This window comes from Cydia amplana, chromosome 18 (genome assembly GCF_948474715.1).
Source record: "Cydia amplana chromosome 18, ilCydAmpl1.1, whole genome shotgun sequence".
Lineage (NCBI taxonomy): Eukaryota > Metazoa > Arthropoda > Insecta > Lepidoptera > Tortricidae > Cydia > Cydia amplana.
In genome coordinates this window covers 4,979,457-5,005,086 of record NC_086086.1, presented here as the reverse complement: position 1 = coordinate 5,005,086, position 25,630 = coordinate 4,979,457, and the positions used below count along the sequence as shown (strand labels likewise).

The following is a 25,630-nucleotide window of genomic DNA, read 5'->3' as shown; positions in this document are numbered from 1 at the left end:
TTGTCAAAGAAAAACCTTTAAACACTGGATTATATCCGTAAAAATATTGTAATATATGTATTACTCTTCACTGTATTGGTATCATTGAGTATTGAGTAAAAGAAATGTCAGAGAAATATACTAAGGTTAAAATAATTGTTTACATCACATCAGATATCGAATTTATTGTAGGCCACAGGATTATTATAGGCCTACGGTATGCATTTATTTGTTTAACACAATATAGATATTTCAGTTTATTATACATTACAGTCAAAAGCAGTTTCTTTAATGTAATAAAGATTAATATAGCTATATATTGACACCTTCATGAATACTTTCGAATTTTGGCAGTCGCATTATTTGTAAAAAATACATACAAATCGTGCAGAAATAGTTTAATAAATTGAAGTTCTTCAGCGACATACCCATTGGCATTGCATTACATATTTTTTCGCAAGTAGAGTGCGTGTTAGGTCGCGTTTATACTAGGTTACACTATCGAACGACTAAGGCGAAAAAGGACTTAGCATAAAACCTCCTTTACCTACAAAATTAATGTTACAATAGATTATCTAGTTCTAATTCACTGTGCATTTAATTTAAAACAATGCATACAAAACGACAGTGCCCACAAGGTTAACGATAACACCCAAAACTTTCTAGTTGGTGACAAATAATGCGACTAGAATACATAGAATAATACGTACCATTCGTTTACGAATTTAACTGTCTAGTGAAATCACTCAGCAATCAAAACTACTTGAACTATACATATATAAAAAAGCGCAGACAAAATTAAGCGAGTTCCTCTGCAGAAAACATACTTCCATTACGGAATATCTTTTTCACCTCAGCAGCTCGAACAAGGGTACTTTGCTACTTAAAAACAGTGAGCAAAATCGCATTTTGCTCACTGAGTGAGACAAAATGAGCAAAATGCGATTTTGCTCACTCAGTGAGCAAAATGCGATTTTGCTCACTGTTTTTAAGTAGCAAAGTACCCTTGTTCGAGCTGCTGAGGTGAAAATTAAATTGTTGGTATATCTTAAGAAAACATGAGTGAATAGAGGTAAGTAATGAAGAAGGAATACATTTGTCGGGTTCTCTTGTTCTCACTGCTGAGGTGAAAAATGTTGTGTACTACACGAGATCAAAGTTATTTACATCTCGTGCGCTTTTGAGTCCCTTACTACGCTCAAGATTCTAAATTAGATTCACTCGCTACGCTCGTGAATCTATTATAGAATCTTTCGCTTGCACGGGACTCAAAATAAGCACTCGAAGAAATATCAAACTTTGATCTCTTGTTGTACAAATAACTATTTTGTCAAATATCGTTAAATATTGACTGATTCGCTTCAATTCATTTGAACTGTACCACAGTCGTCGAATGCGAACATTTATCAATATAATATATACAATTGAAATATGTACAATTTTATTTCAGTATGGCTATCCGAATAACCTTGTCCGTAGCACCCACATTTCTAACAATAACAGATATGCAACCCGAAATGTAAATATAGTTTAGACATGCGGTCGTGATGTGATTTTGAATTTTGTACCCAGCTACAGCAGGGTATACTCTGACCACGTTAACCTTGCACAAACTTGGCAGTAAGATTGCATACATATCCCAATGAGCTCCATACTTGACGTAGAGCACTTGCCACGAAAACTTAGCGTCGTCTGACTCTAAAACGGAAAATAATTTAGTGATTTCAATTTGTTTTTAAAACATCTCTCACTGTAACTGGGCGCCATTTAATTTGAAGACTCAAAAGTTAAGATAGCTTATTGTTAGATGCATTTTAACCCAATTTTCAATATTCTCATTAATGATACATGACATGACTTGTGTTTTTACTTATTTTATTCAAAATGTCAGCAATTCTCTTGGTTTGTAACTGCGTTGTGTGGCTGCGCGCTAGAAAAGAGTATGAGTGTGCCCAAAAACTATAGGTAGGTATATCTATCTAGCTGGAGTATTTATGTGCGCATTTTATCGCACTTATAGATGTCGGTGTCGTCATATTTCATTTTAAATAATATTCTGAAGATTTTACAATCAATCATCGTCATACCTCATACATTTGGGTGCATACAAGCAGGACTTATTGTCTATTCTTTCGCCATACTCGGAACACATTGCTATTTTCTCGTCACATGTATTGAAAATAGTTTTATATTAAAGTACACGACACACTTCAACACTGAAACATCCTTATGCAAATAAAATAGCGAAGATAGGACGGATGTCGCGTTTTACCTACCTCTTTTATTCGATGTCAATGTACATGACGATTTTTATTCCTACAATCAAGAATATGTGTACAATTTTTTTTTATTATTTATAAGGCGAAAAATGCATGCATGTTTTTAACGTCAACTGATAGAAAGATTCATTGTTTGTATAAAATATGATATCTAAAGATACAATAGTATGAACTTTTGTTGTACAACTTTTGACAATCACACTTACTCATATGGAGGCGTACAGCGCCATCTATATTAGCTGTCAAATTGTGTGTCACGTATAATACTAGTGGATCTGTGAGCTGTAGACCTTGCGAGGATAGCTTTAAGTCAAAGTCAAGTCAAAATTTCATGAGAATCATACACATACGAAATCCTTTTTGCGCTCGGTCAATAACAGTCACATTACTGTCTCTCACTCTTGCCATGACCATGCCAGTGCGAATGAGACGTTTTACGACCTCAGTTATCAGTATAATACAACCAATGAATCTTTGACTGTTGTGAGCAGACTCATGTTTATAACAGGCCTCGCTCGGCTCGTCCGCGCAGCGCCCTCGGTCAGTCCTCCTGCGCGAGCCGCAGGCGCCGGAAGTAGTGCCGGCAGCAGACGGCGGTAGGCGTGGGCGGGTAGTCGTGTGGACGCAGCGAGCCGAGAAGCGCTGGTGGCCTAGCGGTAAGAGCGTGCGACTTGCAATCCGGAGGTCGCGGGTTCGAACCCCGGCTCGTACCAATGAGTTTTTCGGAACTTAAGTACGAAATATCATTTGATATTTACCAGTCGCTTTTCGGTGAAGGAAAACATCGTGAGGAAACCGGACTAATCCCAATACGGGCCTAGTTTACCCTCTGGGTTGGAAGGTCAGATGGCAGTCGGTTTCGTAAAAACTAGTGCCCACGTCAATTACTGGGATTAGTTGCCAAGCGGACCCCAGGCTCCCATGAGCCGTGGCAAAATGCCGGGACAACGCGAGGAAGATGACAACCAATGAATCTTTGACTGTTGTGAGCAGACTCATGTTTATAACAGGCCTCGCTCGGCTCGTCCGCGCAGCGCCCTCGGTCAGTCCTCCTGCGCGAGCCGCAGGCGCCGGAAGTAGTGCCGGCAGCAGACGGCGGTAGGCGTGGGCGGGTAGTCGTGTGGACGCAGCGAGCCGCCGAGCTGTGTGATCGCGCGCGAATATTCGCGCTGGAACGCGATCAGGTCGATGTTGTTCTCGCCGAGGGCGGCCATCGCGAGGAATAGTATGTCTCTGTGGGTATACATTGAAATGAATTAACACATTCAATGCCAGCGCGACGAGCGATCCGATAACACGGGAAAAACCGTATGTAGCGAAGAGCGCCTACGAACAGTGAACTCCCCTAGTGAGTCGCTGGCAGTTAATGTGTTAACACTAGCAGGCTGTTTTTATTTTTACCTATAATATTTTAATTATATTTGTCCGACTCTTAAGCCCCATTTAGACGGTTCGAGAACTTGCATGCGATTTTAATTACATATTAGGTCGATCGATAGAATTCATTGTAGTTAGCAAAGTATCGAATATTGCATGCAAGTTCTTGAACCGTCTAAACGGGAATAAAGAACTTAGAAACTTAGAAGTCAATTTCGAGACTTCTATCAATGATAGAATTTGGGTTAAAAAAGACAACGCCACAATTGATTTTCCCAAGCAACTACTATAAAAATACTATTATTTTCATAGTCGACATCTAGCATCGAGTAGCGGAATTATCAGTAAGTACTGCTACATCTATTGTCAAGTAGCAAAAGAATAGTCTTTTTGGTACCAAAACTGATGTATGGAAGTGAGCAATCTATGTATTTTTTTCCCTATGCTCATGGCGTTATCTCTAAACCACTGAAATTAATTAAAAAGACTATGTTGTTCTCATTTTACCTGAAGAATGAGTGGTATCGCTTGTTGCCAGCGGTGTTCTCCCGCCACGCGGCGAGCCGCCGCAGTGCGTCGATCAGATCGTTGCTCAGCAACCCGTCCAACACCGCCAGCACCACTCTGTTCAAACCATGAATCTATACTGGATCAACCAAATCTTGTCAGTAGTAAAAGGCGGCAAATTTGAAAAATCGCGGGTTTAGCAACACCTTGGAGGATATAATCAAACGGAGACGCCATGTCTGTATTTTTCTGTACAAAACAGTCTGCCGATTTTTGCGGGGGAGGGGAACGTCAAATGTATGCGTAACGTAAAAATAGCCGTGTCAGATAAACGTCAGTCCATACATTGTGTATGACCGTTGGCCGCCTATTTTCGACAGAGGGGAAAGCCCGTTAATGGCTACTCCGTTTAGTTGTATCCTCCAAGAGCAACACTGTGTTCGAATAATTCCAAAATCGCGTGTCATCTGTGTGTTATCTGTGGAATGTGGATCGTGAATGACAGCCATCATCTTATTGTTTACATTCTGAATCGTTTCTATTTCAAGAGAAATTTCTGCTGTCACCATTAAATACCAAGATTATGCATGACCTCAAGCAAAGCTGCCTACAATGTACAATCATGCTCGTTGACGGTAAACATTACTAAAATTTGAGGTTATAATAATTCACTCGAACTGGCGTATGAAGGGCGAAAAATAAACACGTTTTGGTTCGATGTACATTGCTGCTTTTCTTAGCGCAATTCTTCTCTTTGAGTGTTACATGGTGTTACCCTACTTTAATTTGCAGTACATTGCTACTGACAAGATTTGCTTGACGCACTATAGTATTAAACTGGATTGGGCATGAGTGGTGGGGATAACTGACAGAACGGGATAGTCTTATGTATCTTTCAGCAAGAGTAGCAGCGAAAGCGCTATTATTGTTTGTCCTTATCACAGTCTCACATATTTTTTGTTCCCCACCGCTGATTTAGTATGGATTATGGTGGGAAACAAATAAATTCGACCAATCATAGTGTCGCATTGCGTATGTTTTGTCCCATACGGAGGCACGCGTATACCACTTCTATAGGATGCTACCTTCTATGGTTCAAACACATTCCTGTTTAGAGGCGGGCCAAGATAACTCTGCATGGCATTAGCAATGACAAAATATGGTAACATCACTACTAATCCAGTGATATCTGTTGGATGATGATCCAACAGATATCACTGGCCATTCAGCGAGGTAATACTGCCAGTATTTTTGGCAGATTTGGTCTGGGGGATATTATTGTATTTGTTAAGGTATTTAGTTTTACTAATTCTTAGGTTTATTTTAGTTTATAATTTGTAAGTTTACTTAATTGTTACACTTGTTTGAGGTATTGTTCTGAAATAAACTTTTACCTCATCATTAATGTCAAATTTCTATGACGTTTATAATGACAACCAAGTGAGGGGGAATTGGTTCTGTTCAAGTCGGTGCAAAGTTAGCTTAGATGGACTCTAGATTGAGTAGGTAGCCTAGCGGTAAGAGCGTGCGAGTTTCAATCCGGAGGTTGCTGTTTCAAACCCCGGTTCGTACCGATGAGTTTTTCGGAACTTATGTAACATATTACATCATTTGATATTTACCAGTCGCTTTTTGGTGAAGGAAAACATCGTAATAAAACCAGATTAATCCCAATAAGCCCTAATTTTTCCTCTGGGTTGGAAGGTCAGTCGGTCAATGTGGCAGTCGCTTTCGTAAAAACTAGTGCCTATGCCAATTCTCGGGATTAGTTTCCAAGCGGACCCCAGGCGCCCGTAAGCCGTGGCAAAAAGCAGTATAAAGTATGTATGTTGAGATGGTTTGGACACGTAGAAAGAATGAGTGAAGGAAGGCTGACAAATGGGGTAGACCTCAGCGGACTTTCTCTGATCAGATCGGGGAAATCCTGAAGAAAGGCCAGGTCAAGAGCACCTTAAACAGCGTGTATGAGGAATGTTATGAAAGTAACGGAAGCGACAGAGGTATGTCAGGATCGTAGCAAGTGGAAATCCGTGGTCTATGCCGTCTCCGGGAAATAGGCGTGATTGTATGTATCAGGGATGTAACGGATGTGGTTTTATCGGAACCGAAAGCGGAACCAGATGTTTTAAATTTAGTTTATCGGAACCAGAAACGGAATCGGAACCGAAAACGGAACCGGAGCCTGAGTCAGTACTATCAGTAGGTATACATTACACAACACAACACATATGAATAGGTACTTTAAATTCAAAAACACGGATATACCAGAACATCTAATTACTGCAGCACGTGGCAAGCGGGGCTATGAGCGAATGACTGGTATAAACCTGTTTGTTTTTGATGTACACCGCTCATGTCCCGCTGCCGCGCTAAGCATTGACATCCGATATAACTTCCGTTTCAAAAGTAACGGAACCGGAACAGAAACGGATGTGTAATACCAAACGGAAGTTCCGACTTAACGGAAACGGAGCTCCGTAACATCCCTGGTATGTATGTATGTAAATAGCAGTCCCCCGGCTGCATGTACTAGTATACAGGGTGTACTCACGCGTTGGCCTGCGCGGTGTCTGTGAGCAGCAGGGCCTGCAGCGCGCGCGAGCGCTGCTGCTGCGCGCGCTTGGAGCGCCACGCGCGGAAATAGGCGTGATTGTATGTATGTATGTAATTAGCAGTCCCCCGGCTGCATGTACTCGTATACAGGGTGTACTCACGCGTTGGCCTGCGCGGTGTCTGTGAGCAGCAGGGCCTGCAGCGCGCGCGAGCGCTGCTGCTGCGCGCGCTTGGAGCGCCACGCGCGGAAATAGGCGTGATTGTATGTATGTATGTAATTAGCAGTCCCCCGGCTGCATGTACTAGTATACAGGGTGTACTCACGCGTTGGCCTGCGCGGTGTCTGTGAGCAGCAGGGCCTGCAGCGCGCGCTTGGAGCGCCTCGCGCGGAAATAGGCGTGATTGTATGTATGTATGTAAATAGCAGTCCCCCGGCTGCATGTACTAGTATACAGGGTGTACTCACGCGTTGGCCTGCGCGGTGTCTGTGAGCAGCAGAGCCTGCAGCGCGCGCGAGCGCTGCTGCAGCGCGCGCTTGGAGCGCCACGCGCGGAAATAGGCGTGATTGTATGTATGTATGTAATTAGCAGTCCCCCGGCTGCATGTACTAGTATACAGGGTGTACTCACGCGTTGGCCTGCGCGGTGTCTGTGAGCAGCAGGGCCTGCAGCGCGCGCGAGCGCTGCTGCTGCGCGCGCTTGGAGCGCCACGCGCGGAAATAGGCGTGATTGTATGTATGTATGTAATTAGCAGTCCCCCGGCTGCATGTACTAGTATACAGGGTGTACTCACGCGTTGGCCTGCGCGGTGTCTGTGAGCAGCAGGGCCTGCAGCGCGCGCGAGCGCTGCTGCTGCGCGCGCTTGGAGCGCCACGCGCGGAAATAGGCGTGATTGTATGTATGTATGTAATTAGCAGTCCCCCGGCTGCATGTACTAGTATACAGGGTGTACTCACGCGTTGGCCTGCGCGGTGTCTGTGAGCAGCAGGGCCTGCAGCGCGCGCGAGCGCTGCTGCTGCGCGCGCTTGGAGCGCCACGCGCGGTACAGCGCCGTGCCTGCCTCGCCGTGCAGCCGCACCGAGTCCCAGCTGCATACTACCGAGCACCCTGTATCACAAACATCATTATAAGCTTTAGCTGTAAAGAACCTTGAACCCTCTCAAATACATCACTAGATAATTTTTAATAGTTCTAATACACCTAAAACGCTCGTGATGAGGCAGAAATTCCAATTTTACGTATGCGGAGTGGATGGTTGGGTGTTTATAAAGCTACTTTAAATAGAATCACTCTGCAGAAAGAAGCGGCAATAAGTGCGTGACGTCGTTCAAGGTCATATTTTCGTGCCTCTGATTTTTATTTGCAATCTCTTGGTAAGTATTTCAGCTTCTTGGTCCCCACTTATGTATCTTCATCAGGAATGATGCCTATATCCCTGGTTTCAGTGCATAAGTCAGAATAACTAGTTTCAGTTTAGCTTACAACGTACACTGAAACTAGCGTAATCGTAAAATCCAACGCGCAGAATTGAAATAATAACTTAGATCAATACCACACTCACCGTTGTTTTCGTCAGGCACATCGTCCTGGTACATTGCTGGGAAGTTGACGCACAGCAGGTCCGGTACATGGCTCTCGATGTTGGCACGCTCCAGGTACCACACCAGGTTCCAGTACACGATCGGGTGCGATTCCACGAACTCCTTCTCCAGACACAGAATCGCTATATTCCCTTCGATCAATACCACACTCACCGCTGTTTTCGTCAGGCACATCGTCCTGGTACATGGCCGGGAAGTTGACGCACAGCAGGTCCGGTAGATGGCTCTCGATGTTGGCACGCTCCAGGTACCACACCAGGTTCCAGTACACGATCGGGTGCGATTCCACGAACTCCTTCTCCAGACACAGAATCGCTATATTCCCTTCGATCAATACCACACTCACCGCTGTTTTCGTCAGGCACATCGTCCTGGTACATGGCCGGGAAGTTGACGCACAGCAGGTCCGGTAGATGGCTCTCGATGTTGGCACGCTCCAGGTACCACACCAGGTTCCAGTACACGATCGGGTGCGATTCCACGAACTCCTTCTCAAGACACAGAATCGCTATATTCCCTTCGATCAATACCACACTAACCGTTGTTTTCGTCAGGCACATCGTCCTGGTACATGGCCGGGAAGTTGACGCACAGCAGGTCCGGTAGATGGCTCTCGATGTTGGCACGCTCCAGGTACCACACCAGGTTCCAGTACACTATCGGGTGCGATTCCACGAACTCCTTCTCAAGACACAGAATCGCTATATTCCCTTCGATCAATACCACACTCACCGTTGTTTTCGTCAGGCACATCGTCCTGGTACATGGCCGGGAAGTTGGCGCACAACAGGTCCGGTAGATGGCTCTCGATGTTGGCACGCTCCAGGTACCACACCAGGTTCCAGTACACGATCGGGTGCGATTCCACGAACTCCTTCTCAAGACACAGAATCGCTATATTCCCTTCGATCAATACCACACTCACCGTTGTTTTCGTCAGGCACATCGTCCTGGTACATGGCCGGGAAGTTGGCGCACAGCAGGTCCGGTAGATGGCTCTCGATGTTGGCACGCTCCAGGTACCACACCAGGTTCCAGTACACGATCGGGTGCGATTCCACGAACTCCTTCTCCAGAAGACACGAGTCGCCTTCTCTACCTGTTTAACAAGTAAATTTTAAGCTGTTGGCGGGTTTTTCTTTGCGAGATTTTCAGTTAGAAGAGGGGATCTTAAAACTACGACCCGTGGATAGGAAGTGGGTGTGCCGAAGAAGAAGCCAGCAACAGCGATAGCAGACATAAAAAAAGCGGCCAAGTGCGAGTCGGACTCGCCCATGAAGGGTTCCGTATTTAGGCGATTTATGACGTATAAAAAAAAACTACTTACTACCGACCGACCGATGGGACCGATTGCCTACAACTCCGTACCTAATGTCATCAAAGACTCGACTAGCGATGCAATATTAAATATTCAAAAAGAAACTTAAATCCCTTCTAATAGATCAGGCATACTATCGTATTGCCGACTTTATGAGTGCGCCGGTGAGAAATTGACCCAGCACCGTTTGAGCAACAGGTTCTAGTACCTACCTACCTACAAATGTTAATACTTGTTTATTACTTGTATTTAATGATAAAAACATAATGTACCCAGTAGTTTTAAGCTTATGACGTGTAAAATGTAACTATGTTTATATTTACCAATAAAGTCTGTATTCTGTATTCTGTATTCTGTACTAGATCTCGTTCAAACCAATTTTCGGCGGAAATTTACATGGTAATGTACATCGTATATTTTTTTTAGTTTTATCATTCTCTTATTTTAGAAGTTACAGGGGGGGGGGGGGACACACATTTTACCACTTTGGAAGTGTCTCTCGCGCAAACTATTCAGTTTAGAAAAAAAATGATATTAGAAACCTCAATATCATTTTTGAAGACCTATCCATAGATACCCCACACGTATGGGTTTGATGAAAAAAAAAATTTTGAGTTTCAGTTCGAAGTATGGGGAACCCCAAAAAATTATTGTTTTTTTTCTATTTTTGCGTGAAAATCTTAATGCGGTTCACAGAATACATCTACTTACCAAGTTTCAACAGTATAGTTCTTATAGTTTCGGAGAAAAGTGGCTGTGACATACGGACGGACAGACAAACGGACAGACGGACAGACAGACAGACATGACGAATCTATAAGGGTTCCGTTTTTTGCCATTTGGCTACGGAACCCTAAAAAGTCAAGTTCAAATCTAACCTGAACATATCACTACACCTTATAAAACCGCCCCGCCCCGCCCCGGGTCGCTAGTTTGTATATATTTTATAGTGCACAAATGTATGTATGTAGAATGAAACCCTTATTACTGATCTTCATTTTCTGTTTCAAAAACCGCGACATATAATTAATTTTGTTATATGTTAGTTTGTAATTCTTGCACTTACCTAATATTGATTCGAATTCTTTCCTTAGCACCAATGGATTTAAATAAGGCACGCTGACAGTTTCGGTTTGCGTCTGACCCTCGCGCATTATCTGAAAATAAAAAAAAGTAAGTTGATACGACACAAGTAGGTACGTATAGGGGCGTTTTTTTTGTTGTCGGGACACTTTTTCTTCAAATTTGGGATTTTTTATGTTATTTCTACTCAGAATCACGAGCTCTGTCTATCCTAATAGGAGAAAAAAAGTGTCCCAAAATTTCCATACATTTTTCGATCTTTCCATTGCGCGACCGCTATACAGAGTCTATGAAAAATGGTGAAGTAATGGAAATAAAAACCTTAGGACAGTTTTTTTCTCCTATTAGGATAGAAAGAGCTCGTGATTCTGAGTAGAAATAACATAAAAAATCCCAAATTTGAAAAAAAAAGTGTAGGGGACAACAAAAAAAAAACGCCCATAGTCCGTAGATTGTACCCTTTGTCTATTGTGTCAAGTAAAACCGCACGTGCCGCTACCTGCGAAAAAAGGGTAGGTAAGCCGGCACTCAGTAACCGTAGTTCTTGGTTGGTCCCTGCCATACAAGAAATGGCAACGTATTTTCCAGCAGGAAGACATGTGGGCGGTTACTGTGGGCCGTGAGTCTACGCTCGTGTGGTACCTGCACGGACAGCAGCGGCACGGTGTGGCGGCCGCAGGCGGTGCAGCGCGTGTTGAGGTTGGAGTCGTCTGCCGCCCAGCCCGCCATGATGTCCTCGTCGTATAGCAACGCGTAGCATTGCTGGCATTGCGAGCAGGAAGACATGTGGGCCATGAGTCTACGCTCGTGTGGTACCTGCACGGACAGCAGCGGCACGGTGTGGCGGCCGCAGGCGGTGCAGCGCGTGTTGAGGTTGGAGTCGTCTGCCGCCCAGCCCGCCATGATGTCCTCGTCGTATAGCAACGCGTAGCATTGCTGGCATTGCGAGCAGGATGACATGTGGGCCATGAGTCTACGCTCGTGTGGTACCTGCACGGACAGCAGCGGCACGGTGTGGCGGCCGCAGGCGGTGCAGCGCGTGTTGAGGTTGGAGTCGTCTGCCGCCCAGCCCGCCATGATGTCCTCGTCGTATAGCAACGCGTAGCATTGGTGGCATTGCGAGCAGGATGACATGTGGGCGGTTACTGTGGGCGATGATTTTGGGTTTTCCTGTAAACAACAGTCAACATTTGATATAACCTAATTATTCATGTCAAAAGCCCTTAGGGCGTTATTCATAAACGTCTGCTAAGTTAAACAGCTGATGATCGACGTTTTTCCATCTCTATGGCATAACGACAGATAAAGACAAACGACGATCATCAACTGATTAAGTTAGCAGCCGTTTATGAATAACACCATTAGTTCTTTTGAGTTCTTATGTATGGAAATCTGTCCGGTACTTTGCACCTAACTGTACAGGCTAAACTGGGCAAACAGGCGCAGCACCTCAGTCGCGAACCAAATCCTTAGCTAGTACTAAACGCAGCTCAACCGACGCAAACGCACACTCAATCGAGGGATGCTACATCCAAACATCCAGTTTAAAAAAAATAAAAACGAACTCCTGTGGGTAAGTTCAAAGGCACATTTTATTTATGTACCGCTACTGACAATCCAACCTCTAGACTGAGCTTAGGCCAATTCTTTCATGAAACCGATGCTGCCAAAAATACGGGGGTGCGGGGGGACGAGGTGAGCGAATCCCGTGCCGTGATTGGTCCGTTCAAAGACACGGACCAATCACGGCACGGGATTGACTCGAAGATGGAGTAACGCTACCGTATGTGTGGCAGACGGGGGTAGCGCGACTATGCTATGTCTAGAGGTTGGATTGTCTGTGTGTACCGCCTACCACTATGCGAGCCATATGCTTATTTGTCACCGACAATCCGAAGTGGGATTAGAAATCGCAACCTAAGTTAGGGAAGCTTGCTCGACCATGTCAACCAACAATTTCATTCAAATGTATAACCAACCAACCAATAACCAATGATATGAATAATATAAATAAATAAATATATAAATAAATATTATGGGACAATCTTACACAAATCGACCTAGTCCCACGGTAAGCTCATAAGGCTTGTGTTGTGGGTACTAGACGACGATATATATAATATATAGATACATATAAGTACTTAAATACATAGAAAACATCCATAACTAAGGAACAAATATTTGTGATGAACACACAAATAAATGCCCTTACCGGGATTCGAACCCGGGACCTCCAGCTTCGTAGGCAGGGTCACTACCGACTAGGCTACGGAGGCCGTTAATAATATATGTGTCTGAAATATAAAAAAAAAACATTTTCAATTAATTACTTACCGCTTGTTGTGGATATAGGTTGTCTGGTAAGTGCGACAGCAGGGTGGCTAATGAGCCACGCTCCATGGCACACGCTAGTTCAGCGTCGCTCGAAGCTCTCCTGAAATGCATGCCGCCCGTCCATTCTGTAAGGAAATTGAGTAATTAATAAAAAAAGCATGGGATTTTTTTCCATATGGTCCATTCAACTACCATTAAAATACTTTAAATTATTCTGCATTTTGTGCTACCAGTTAAGTAACTTAATTATAGTTTGTCAAAGGATTGTCTCATTTCAAACATAGACAGAGAGAATTTACTATCTTTGTCTTACACAAGTACTAGCACACAAAAGTAAAAGATGAGTATAGTTTTCCTGGTTCTTACTGACTGACAAATTGGTTTGACCGACTATAGTTGTCAATGTAGCAACTTATAAAGTCATCGAAACTAAAAAATCCCCCTGCCCCTTCCAACTTCCTCTTCTACTTCTCCCTTATACACTCTCTTTATCAACCTTCTTTCACTCATTATTTCCACGTGTCCAAACCATCTCAACTAGAGATGCAACGGATAGTTGTTTGGCCGGATACCGGATATCCGGCCTGGACACCGGCCGAATATCCGGTATCCGGCCGCCGGATAAACGGCCGGCGGAACTATACCTATATTTTGAGTTTTCGTTCGCGCGGACACATTCCTAGGATCGTAACGAGTTTTATCATGTCATTATAGTATCACAATTTGCCTTTGATGGATTTCCAATATTAAAGACAAATAACTCGTTTTTTTAATGATCATCAAACTTAATTAAAAATTTTTGTTAAAGAAAATATTAAGTTAATATTGTTTTAAAAGAATAAACTGATTCGATTATGACCGTGACTGTTTTTTAGAATTCATTTTTTACCCCAAAATATGTTAATTTTACTATCCGGTATCCGGCTGGATAGTAGGTCACTAACGGTATCCGGCCGGATACCGGATAGTAACCGGATATCCGGTGCATCTCTAATCTCAACATACCTTTCTAAGTTTTTGTCACAACATCTTCGTTCAGTCCACACTTTTCCCTTATCACACTGTTACTCATTATATCTTGAATTCTCACACCACACACACTTTAGATAAAGTATAAAATTACCATCCGGATTAATCTCCGACGAGCCATCCGTAGAATCGTCCTCCATGAAACTCGTGAGCGCGCTGGTCGCGTTTCCAATGGCCCCCTTCACTGGCGTAGAGTTCGCGGATATGACTTCTTTCATCTCGTCGAACTTCTTGGCCATACTCGTAGCGGCGGACTTAAGGCTGGAGAGCCCGCTTTGTAGGAGCTCGTTGGATTTCTTGCCGGCTATGCTCGTGGGACTGAAAATGTTAAATTGGTTAGAAAATCTGTGGTAAATTATGTAAGTGTAGAATTGTAGATTGTACGCGACGGCCAACGTTTATTTGTGGAAATTAAAAACTATTAATTTGTAAAAAACGCGAAATCTTCTCCCTTTATTTTGCGAGAATTGGTACAATGAAAACTCGCAAGTAATGATTAAAACCCTCAAAAACCGCCTACTATGTAATTTCTGAGAATACTCGTTTACTACGGTTTTCTTACAGATTGAACTTTCTGTTTGAAAGAAAAACACTAGGACATTAAATATCATCTCCAATTCCACATCTACGAGGGGTGTTCAAAATATTCTCGGTATGAGAATGAAAACAAACAAGTACGAAAAGTTTGATATTTTTATTTTTCAATATACTCCCCCCCTATGTTCATACACTTAAAAGATCGATCAATTATTTTTTTTAATCCCTCGTAAAAATATTTTTTATCTTTCGTGTAAAAATGCTCCTCCACTGCCGCCTTCAATGCTTCATCGTCAGAAAATTTATTTCCACGCAGATCCTTTTTAAGATTGGGGAGCAAAAAGAAGTCGCTGGGGGCTAAGTCCGGACTATACGGTGGGTGAGTAACAGTTTTAAACCCACATTCAACAATAGCTGCCTTGGCAATATGAGCAGTATGGACGGGGGCGTTGTCATGCAGAAGCAGAATACCTTTGGTTAACTTTCCTCGCCTCTTTTCTTTAATTACATCCTTTAATTGACGTAGAATGTTAGCGTAGTACTGTCCTGTGATATTTACACCTTTTTCTTTATAATCGATTAGTAATACTCCTTCACAATCCCAAAATATCGTGGCCATGACCTTGCCAGCTGAAGGGATGACCTTGAACTTCTTGGGATGAGCTGAACCCTTAATGTGCCACTGCATGGACTCTTGTTTACTCTCTGGGTCATAATGATGAACCCAGGTTTCATCTCCAGTAACTATTCTTTGCAGCACCTCATCAGGATTTTCACCGCACAGGTCAATAAAATCGGAACAACAAGCTACACGCATGTCTTTTTGAAGCCGAGTCAGCATTCGCGGAACCCATCTTGCACTTACTTTTGACATATTAAGATGGTCATGTATAATATCATGTACGGTACCAATAGAGAGATTGGTTACTTGTGCTATAGATTTTACCTTCACTCGACCATCTTCCAATATAAGTTTTTCCACTTTATCAATATTTTCTTGTGAAGTAGCTACTACAGGCCGGCCAGGTCTAGGGTCATCTTCAATACTCTCCCTTCCGCGTTTAAACTCGCTTGACCACTTTTGAATGGTAGATAAAGAAGGAGCAGACTCACGGTAAACACAATCCATTTCCTATTTTATGGTTTTTTGATTTTTACCCTGTTTTGTCAAGAATTTTATCACGCATCGATGTTCTAATTTAGTTAACATTGTCAATTCGCACATGATGTTCATGTTTGTTCAGCAATTGCAGAAAAACAAAAGACTATCTCGGTTCGAATTATACTTTTTTTTAATGTCAATGAATAAACCTTAGCGGCCAGTAACGAAAGAAATTTTAGAAGAGGTCGTAAGATATCAATACCGAGAATATTTTGAACGCCCCTCGTACTTACACAATTTGGAAGACCTAATAAAGATTTAAATTCGTGTTATTTAATCACAAGTTATTTCAATCGATGCCAAGAATATGACTTCCAGATTATCTACTAAACTTAGACATGTATCGTATCGTTATTTTATGAACTATTGTGCTCAACTGCTCACATTAACATGCTTTATAAAATAGCAAAATGAAAAACAAAAACAAACGATGGGCTCCTTACCTGAAGTAGTTTTCTACAATCGCCTTTCCGATGTTTATGTTCTCTTTGCGTAAAGACAACCGGCCGGGCGAATAGCGTCTACGAAACAAAACAACTAGCAAACAGTGCGTCAACTAAAACAATAACATTATCAAGCAGAAAACCATATTTCCAATAAATATCAATGTTCCCAACATTCAAATTGTTAATATGTATATCATGTCAAATCAGTTTTTTATAAAAATAGGAAAAAGAAGTCGATTTAAACAAAGACATAATCGAAAAAGGAGTAGGTATTTTATTCAACAGTACAGTTCCAGTACTTGACGATGACGATATATATTTGAAATAGTATAGTTTGAATTAATTGGAAATATGCTTTAGATTTTGTTATAAAAGATTCACATCTAAACACATAGTAAACATGCTTGAAAATAGTGTTAAAACAAAAAATAACAAATTAAATCATCGATTAAAACACTATTAGCTGAGAAAACTATGAACATTCTAAACACATTCTAAATAACGGCCATTTACGGTTACGAGTATGTGCCTAGTTCTTGTTATGAAATAAGAAACGGAGAGTTTTTGGTTGTACATATTTATTTTTATTTTATTTTGTTAAATGGCCAGTTGTCTACATTAATAATTGACTTAAATTACCCATTTGGTGGGTCATTCAAAGTATTGTAGGATATTTATTTTTTCAACGAACACGCCGCTGTAGTTGCAACTGCGTTGGTCTAAGAACAGCCATGTCACTTTTCTCATCGTCGGTTATAATAGATAAAACACTAATGGCGTTATTCATAAACGGCTGCTAACTTAATCAGTTGATGATCGTCCTTTGTCCCTATCTGTCGTTATGCCATAGGGACAAACGGTGATTACCAGGGTGAATCAACTTTTTCTTGTCACTCGTTGCCATGGTTACGTTCTCCTGGGTCACTCTTTAAAATCAGATTTTTAGGCATTTAAAAAAATGAAAATGAAATGAAAAAAAAATGAAAATATTTATTTACATTAATAAATGTTACATAACAAGGTAACAGGTTGGGACTCCCTATTAAGTATATTATACCTGTATCAGGAAGCCCCGCTCATCCGTAGCAACAAGTTGTAGATTTAAGAAATATTTAAATTCACCAAACACGCTTTTTTGTGATACTTATAAACCCTTTCCATTGAGGGTCGTCTACTAAGCGTGTCAGAAGAAAGTGGTGTACAATGTCTTCTAACAAACTATGCTACTATTGTCTCTTGGCTGACCGGACAGAATAACAACAAGAAATAGTTGATCCACCCACCAGCTAATTAACTTGTCCGATCCCGCGACCCGAAAACTAATTTTGTCGTTGTCTCCCAGTATGGCTCACATTTGAGCCGTGGGAGTTTAAATTTTGAATATCGTGGGAAATCTGGAAAATTTATTTACGGCTCCTATTTGAGCCCTTGGGATATGACAGGTTAACTTACCCGAAGCTGATCTTGAGCGTGTTCCCGAGACTGGCGAGGCTGGACGACACGGTGCCGGCGGGGACGGTCTCGCTCCTGTGTAGTTTCCTGTCAGACAGGAAACCATCGAGGTTATCGTGCTCGGAGGGGGGGCAGCACTAGCGCTACTGATGGGCGAAGCGGCAATGGGTGCGCGTTTAGTACTCATGGTACTAATCTCATTTATGGAGGTTTTCCTCTCATCTACTCAAAGGTTAACTGGAAGAGATCCCTCAAAGGGATAAGTTCGCCTTTGTACTTCTTAGTATTTTTTTTTTTGTTATTTTTAATATGTCTTTTTGTACAATAAAGAGTTTACTACTACTACTACTACTTTTCAGAAAAAATGGTACCATTTAGGTACTTTTTTGCGATAAACCACCAACTTTTAGGTTATTTAGACTCAGAATCACGAGTACTATTGAATGAGACAAAGAAAAAAGTGTCCCCAGTTTATCATAAAAATTTTTGGTGTCAGTTTTGTAACGGTCCATACAAAATGTATGTGAAGATGCGTTACAAAACTGTAGTTTGAGTAGAAATAACCCAAAAGTTGATGGATTTACGAAAAAAAGGAAATGGTACACTTTTTAGTGAAAATGCCCTTAGTTACGCCATTTAGGGTCCTAGCTAAATTGGTTGTTCCATACTTACTGTGGAATGTATGCTATGGAATGTCTAATTTAGCTATAACCCTAAATGGCGTAACAATCACCGAGCGTGGCTGTACCTACATATTTATACACCGGCTATATTCACAATATAAAAATTAAAAAAATCGATTACTAAGAGCCTTATTTAATGGGAACACATTAAACAGGGTTGAAATAATTTAAAATGGGGCACAAAGGGCAGGTATCTTATTCCGTGCTGCTACGCCAAATTCACTACGTTAAATCGTGGTGATGAGACTTGTACTAAACGCGCAGTCTGTTATTTGTGCTTGATTATATTAATATGACAATGATAATCCCAATAACCGTTAGACACTGATGAATTTACAATTTACGTGCTCTGGACACAATTTATAGTTAGGCAAACCAATTTGTCAGTAGAAAAAAGCACCAAATTCCAATTTTGTATGGGAGACCGGTCATTAGCGCGTATTTTTTTTTATTTGTAGGCTCTTTCTGCTGACACAAAGGCTTGCCAGATTGTAAATAAATCACTTGAGTACAACTCGATTATACTGTATGATTTATTTAGGTTCTATTTTTTTTGGTACCTATAAAAAATGTAAAGAATATAGAAAAAATAAGTTTTTGTACAAGCTTTTATCGCTGACTGTACTTTTCTTTCCACAGACAACTAATACTCATCGAGACAATTCTAAAACCCCCAAACACAATTAGGTTTCGTTGTTTTATCACAGAGTGGCCATCTCCTGTCTCCATCATCAGAGCAGCTCGATGGTACCATAATATTGCATTGTCACCCGACTTACATATGTATGCAGATTTTCAGCATCATTGGAAGTCGGGAAGTAGGTCAAAATTAACTTGCAAGATTTGAACCGTACAAACATAGTTACATACATAGTACATTGCAAGTTAATAAAAAGCTTGTAATAAGTGTTGACCCGAGGGGACTCGATGTTTCTTTATGAGCGCAGTCAAGTATAAAAGGAAACTGTGTACCCATGGTCAGTGGGCGCGTCGTCCTGGAAGGAGTTGCTCCGGCGGTGGAACAGCTTGGGGCTGACGGAGTACTCGTGCCGCGGCGGGGCGGGGTTGTCGCGCGGCGGCGGCGGGGGCGGGGACTCCGGCAGGGGGTCGCGCAGGGCCCCGAGCGGGTCGTCGGCCAGCACTTGCGTGCGGGGGGATAATCTGTAAAAAGCGGCCAAGTGCGAGTCGGAATCGCGCACGGAGGGTTCCGCACCATCAACAAAAAATTGAGCAAAACAAGCAAAAAAACGGTCACCCATCCAAGTACTGACCCCGCCCGACGTTGCTTAACTTCGGTCAAAAATCACGTTTGTTGTATGGGAGCCCCACTTAAATCTTTATTTTATTCTGTTTTTCATTGATATAGTATAAAGAACTGGATACCCAATCAGCCGCCAAAAATGGCCCCACAAAAGTGATGTCAAAACAGATCATGCATTACTTTTTCGTTTAGTCTTGTTTGAAACGCTCAAATGTGAAGTTGTCAACAATTACGAAATGTGCCGTTAAAATATGTAAAAATAACAATGATAAAGCAAGGAAAAAGGATGGAATGTATTTCTTTCGGTTAGTTCTTTGGATAGCATTACATAATTTATGTAATCTGGTGGTAATTTTATGGTTTTAAATAAATTAATTTGTTAGTACCAAAGAAGGGATGTCAAGGAACAAAATTCTAATGAGTCGATGTGAGGTCAATATTTTTTTTTATTTTTATATGGAATTCATAAGAAATAATATTATGTTTAAATTGAAGATTTCCAAGAAAACCTATGCGACGTGCAAAGTGGACTGCTATTTAATTATAGCAAGAGATAGGGGTGATACAGTTTTAAACAAGGCAAAACGGCACTTGTGTGTTCGGCCCATTTCCCTGTTTCCGACATATACACCACCAATAAGGGCTTATATCGACTAACTGTAAATGCTAAACCTGTCGGAACACAGTGACAACCACAGGATTTTTTTTATAAAGTATAGGTAGACTTTATAAAAAAAATCCAATCAGTATCTAAATTTCCCCGTGCACCCGTGCTATGAGTAAATGTAGATCTTAAATACACAGTTATTTAATAAGTAGAATTTATTTCAAGGAAATTAGTATTTAAAGACGTATACTTACGAATTAAAAATTTAATTTGTTTGAATTTGAACCACGAATTAATTTTATTTGAGCTCCCGATTAAATTAAATTTGTTTTATTTATTACTTCAATTGGTTTCCCTGTACAGTAATACATATTAAAGTGTACCAAAGTGACTCCATTCGTTCATTATTCTCGTTTGACGTTGTTTGACGTAAATACGTTACGTTTAGTGCCATCGGACTAAATTTTTTAACAGTGTTGGTACTTATGTTTGCAAATTTGACACTTAATGCTTACGACATTAAGCTCTTTTCTGTACGAAACATTTATCTTGACTCAAAATTTACGTAAGCGTTTTTATCATCAATGCAAATGGTGCGAAACGTCATTGGGATCCACATTTCTTGACGTTTTTGTTCTGCTTTGTGTGTCTATTTCTTTTATATTAAGTCAGTGCTGTTTTTAGTATTTGTTGTTATAGCGGCAACAGAAATACATCATCTGTGAAAATTTCAACTGTCTAGCTATCACGGTTCGTGAGATACAGCCTGGTGACAGACGGACGGACGGACGGACGGACGGACAGCGGAGTCTTAGTAATAGGGTCCCGTTTTTACCCTTTGGGTACGGAACCCTAAAAAATAGTTATAGCTGGTCAACCAAATCTTGTCCGTTAAAAAAGGCGCGAAATTCAAATTTTCTATGGGACAATTTCCCTTCGCGCCTACATTTTTCAAATTTGCCGCCTTTTTCTACTGTCAAGATCTGGTTGACCAAGTATAAGTGTAAGGCCTGAGTGGACGCTCGGAGCGGAGCGTTCGGCGGGGCGTGCAGCGTAGCGTCGAGCTCCCAAGGGATTTGAGCAGCCTACACTAAGGCCGCTCCTATACGTTTGCATTTATTTAACATGCACGCCGCACGCCCCGCCCCGCTGCACGCCCAACTTGAGCGTCCACTCAGGCCTTACACTAATTGTTACAAAGGTCGAAAAGTAGGTAAGATGTATGTAACTGCGTCGAAATATCGGGAGCTCGAAAACAATACAAAAGGTAATCACGGTTCATATCCCGAACGATATAAGTCTAGGTAATTGCCAGCAGAATCTGAAAGAAATGGACGAGTGAAGCGAGGTCGTTAAGTAGGTAACACTGTAACATATATGTTACGTAACCTAGGTTAATCGTATGTAATTATTTCTGCGTTCATTAATATAAGTACATTATTTTACAAGTACGATATTTTAACACTTACCTAACATTTACTTGATACCTACACTAATCTAGGGATTAAAGTAATTACGTGTGTTCTAATTAAAATCTCAACTTGTTATTTGCGCTTCTGACTGTACTCGCCGCGCAAATCAGTACTTGGGCCACCGACCGGTTCCATGCCCCTTGCCGCGCTTTCCCCCCGCGCTGTCTGGCTGCCGCGCCGCGGTCCGTCCGGCGATTGATTCGTTTCTGAGATTCAACGCAGGCGCACGTCGCTCTCTCGCAGCGTCCGTGCAAGCCGCGCACTCGCAGCGCATACAATTTTATATTTTAATGAGGGCTTAGTAAATTGCCTCAGTTTCTGTACTCGTTTAGTACATGTAATGAAAGTTAGAGCCAGTGTAACCCCTTTGGGTAAGTGTTGAACATTTAAGAGTGCTTTAGGGAGTAGTAAATTTGAATGTGTGTTCAACGGTTATTTACCGTTAAGTTGTAACGATCTTTTCTTTGTTTGATTATGAACTTCCTTAGCGTAGTTTAATAGGTGCTTAGTTTCGCTTGCAAATCTTAAATGCTAGTGTTAATGTTTTTCTGTCTTATTTAAAAGCAGGATTAAAATTGTAATTTGTATGTTTTTAAAAACTATATGCTTAACTGCTCATTTTGTAAGCTCCGCCTGACTGTGACATTTTAACATCACCAAGGCATTCTCACGGCTATCACGCAGTACTTTCTCTTCCGTTTCTGCTCTTCTTCTTCAAGCCGGTCACAGTCAAGGGAGCCGTTTCGTGGGTTAATTACTAAGGCGAGCTAAAATAATTCCAGGGTTCAATAGCACGGCTAGAAGGCCGACGATGACACGCTCGCGCTGACCCTGACGACCTGGTGCTGACCCTGGTGGAACACGGCTGACGTCCCTCAGTCCTTCATCGCTCACAGCAACACAGCGGGCCAGGGAAGTACTAGCGTGTGGGCAGCGACTACTTTCGTGAACCGGGAGTAGAAATCAGACGGTTAACGGACTTTGACCCTTCGACGATCTTCTCGAATGCTTGCGACGTTTTGAGCGATAAATAAATTGTTATCAAGTGAGATTATTTGTTTTAATTTAAACCTCACAGCTTAAACGTAGCAACACAAGATTGACAGTTTGAATTTTGATTTTCAACAAATGCGCGATAATTCGACTTTGTAATTTTAATAGTAACAGAAAAGTGTCTAGGCGGTATGTAACGTCCTTCAATTCTATATAAATCCATTGCCGATGAGTTAAATTATCTTCGTTCCAAACTACATTTGTTAATTAAATAATAGGACACTATATTCTTATATGGCGTTATTCATAAACGCGTTACTGGCCTGATTTAGCTATGAATCGTTTGTCTCTGTCATTTTGACTTATGTATTTGTAAGATAGGAATAAAACAATAGGGATGATGACACATGTTGAATTTTATAACAAAATCTAGTAAAAAAGATAGAAAATAAGCAATTTATCACAATAATGTGGATATTAAAATAAAATACGAAAATGTTACAAAAATACAGGACCTGAAAGTTTCAAAATTTAAGTTTTTTTTTTTACTTCCAAAAACGATAAAAGTAAGGGTACCATTCGATTCCTTACATTTTATCCAAAAAAATATTGTACAGCAACTATATACATAAACGCAATATTTCACGGACAAAAACGCAATTTTCTTCTTTTTGTCCATACTACAAGATGGGATCTCAGGGACCTTGACGTCACGTTCACTTGTCCTTTTGTGAGGGGCGTTTCGCGAGTGAAGTGCGACTGTCGGACTTTGACTATAATTTCTGACTTTTGTGTTGCTTTAATGCAATGGGTCCCATATAGACATTTGATCCTAAAAACAAACCCGATCGATTGATACCATAAATGAAAATTAGTCATGTAGCCTATTTAACTAAATCAGGCCTATAAAGTTTTATGAATAAGGAGGTTAATTATTACGTTCCTTCTATCTAGTAGTACTTACTTGAGTGGAGACCCTTCGGGCTCCTCAGACGGCTCAGCCGCCGCCTCCTCTTTTTCGGGCTCCTCGGGGAAGCTTAGTGTTCGCGAACACCGAGACTTCACATTCGATGTACCTACAAATTTCATTTATTTATTTTATTTCTCGCACTGAGTATTTAAGGTCGATAGAAACATTCATCGATAGAAAAGCGCTGGTGGCCTAGCGGTAAGAGCGTGCGACTTGCAATCCGGAGGTCGCGGGTTCGAACCCCGGCTCGTACCAATGAGTTTTTCGGAACTTATGTAAGAAATATCATTTGATATTTACCAGTCGCTTTTCGGTGAAGGAAAACATCGTGAGGAAACCGGACTAATCCCAACACGGGCCTAGTTTAGCCTCTGGGTTGGAAGGTCAGATGGCAGTCGCTTTCGTAAAAACTAGTGCCCACGCCAATTACTGGGATTAGTTGCCAAGCGGACCCCAGGCTCCCATGAGCCGTGGCAAAATGCCGGGACAACGCGAGGAAGATGATGAGAAACATTCATACACAAGAACTCATCGTTTCACGTTAGCATACATGAATTATTTCTTATAGGAGACGTCATCCTAATACTACGTGATTATCGCAAGTTGGAATCAATTAGGACGGGGTCCCTTTCTTTCCCTTACAGTTTTAAGTCATAATGTATTGTTTGTCATATTATCATTAGTCATAAAACTGAAACCGTTAACTTTTCAGGATTTTCGTAAGGTTATCCAATAGAAAGGTTAGGTTAAGTTTGTTTGATGGCAATCCTGAAGAGTGACGCGTTTCTGAACCAAATGAATTATGACTAACGAAAATGCGGGCAAACAATACATTATGACTTAAAACTATTTGGGAAACAATAGAGACCCCAATTAGGACACCTAATTCGAGTTCAATATGTTAATCGCGCGTTCGCAAGAGAAAAAATCGCGCGAACTTCTGATAACTGCGTTCGTCGCGTTGTATTAGGACGACCCCTCATATTTAAAATATGCACGCGACTCTTGATTTACGGGCTGACATCAAAACTATAACGATTTAAAATGTCATTCAATAGAACTTGCTAACTATGTAAACAAACCGCCATACTAAAATTGACACTGAATGCCAATTTACTAGTAACTTTTGTTTACATAGTTAGCAAGTTCTATTGAATGACACTTTATGATACCTAGAAGACTATTATTCTAGATGTCGATAGCAACTACAAAGACTTACTGCTAGAAAACGATAGCCTCTGCAAGTTCTGTACAATTTGAGCGTCCCCAGCGAAGCTCTCGGACCGCGTCAATATTCGAAGGTCCGACGGACTATCCGGGCTCACGTGTATTGTCTGAAATATAAGTTCCAATAGGGATGATGACACATGTTGAATTTTATAACAAAATCTAGTAAAATAGATAGCAAATGAGCAATTAGGATTGTTCATTTTTTTTAAATGTTCTATTTCGAAAACCATTTCGAGATATGAGGTTTTCAAACAGTTTCCGACATTTGCTGCGATATAATAATTGAGGATTGAAGATATTTCAACAAATATCCTTATGACCTTAGTTTGACCTTTCTCCTAGGCTGAATGTAAAGTCATCGCATAATAAAAGTTATCGAACCATAGTAAATAAATCCGTCACTCACGTAATTGTCAAAGTTATCATTGTCATCAATTGTCATAATTTAATTTTTCAGTTAAACCGCTCTTGGTTTGTTACGATTTGATTTATAATTGATACCTAAACTGTAGATTTGATTGCTTAATATAAATCAAAAACCTTGTTCCTACGTGTGGGAATGATTCACAAAAATAATAGTTCGAATCCGCGAGGACCTACTTACGACGTGAAAGATGGTGTCGTGAAGTAAACATGGAATACCTATCTACCTACTTCAAGTTTAAGATAGTGTTGCTGTGAGGATCACGTCAATGTAAGTATTAATTAATATTATTTACTACAATTATTTAAAAGCTCACTTTGTTAGTAGGGTCGTG

General features: G+C 41.3%; 1 protein-coding gene across 1 annotated transcript in view; it reads right to left on the bottom strand.

Moving 5' to 3' along the window:
* Window positions 1-3,225: 3,225 nt before the first annotated feature.
* LOC134656280 (DENN domain-containing protein Crag) overlaps window positions 3,226-25,630 on the bottom strand; it is a 60,737-nt gene continuing 38,332 nt past the window's right edge. Inside the window, exons 24-36 of the mRNA XM_063511799.1 lie at window positions 24,862-24,976; window positions 23,637-23,748; window positions 19,312-19,500; window positions 17,657-17,743; window positions 16,202-16,279; window positions 14,154-14,377; window positions 13,031-13,155; window positions 11,687-11,866; window positions 10,680-10,770; window positions 9,215-9,394; window positions 7,651-7,801; window positions 4,143-4,259; window positions 3,226-3,491 (exon numbers count right to left, since the gene is read on the bottom strand). Of these exons, the coding sequence (XP_063367869.1) occupies window positions 3,302-3,491; window positions 4,143-4,259; window positions 7,651-7,801; window positions 9,215-9,394; window positions 10,680-10,770; window positions 11,687-11,866; window positions 13,031-13,155; window positions 14,154-14,377; window positions 16,202-16,279; window positions 17,657-17,743; window positions 19,312-19,500; window positions 23,637-23,748; window positions 24,862-24,976 (1,839 nt within the window). The 3' untranslated portion in view covers window positions 3,226-3,301. The remainder of the gene's footprint in view (window positions 3,492-4,142; window positions 4,260-7,650; window positions 7,802-9,214; window positions 9,395-10,679; window positions 10,771-11,686; window positions 11,867-13,030; window positions 13,156-14,153; window positions 14,378-16,201; window positions 16,280-17,656; window positions 17,744-19,311; window positions 19,501-23,636; window positions 23,749-24,861; window positions 24,977-25,630) is intronic.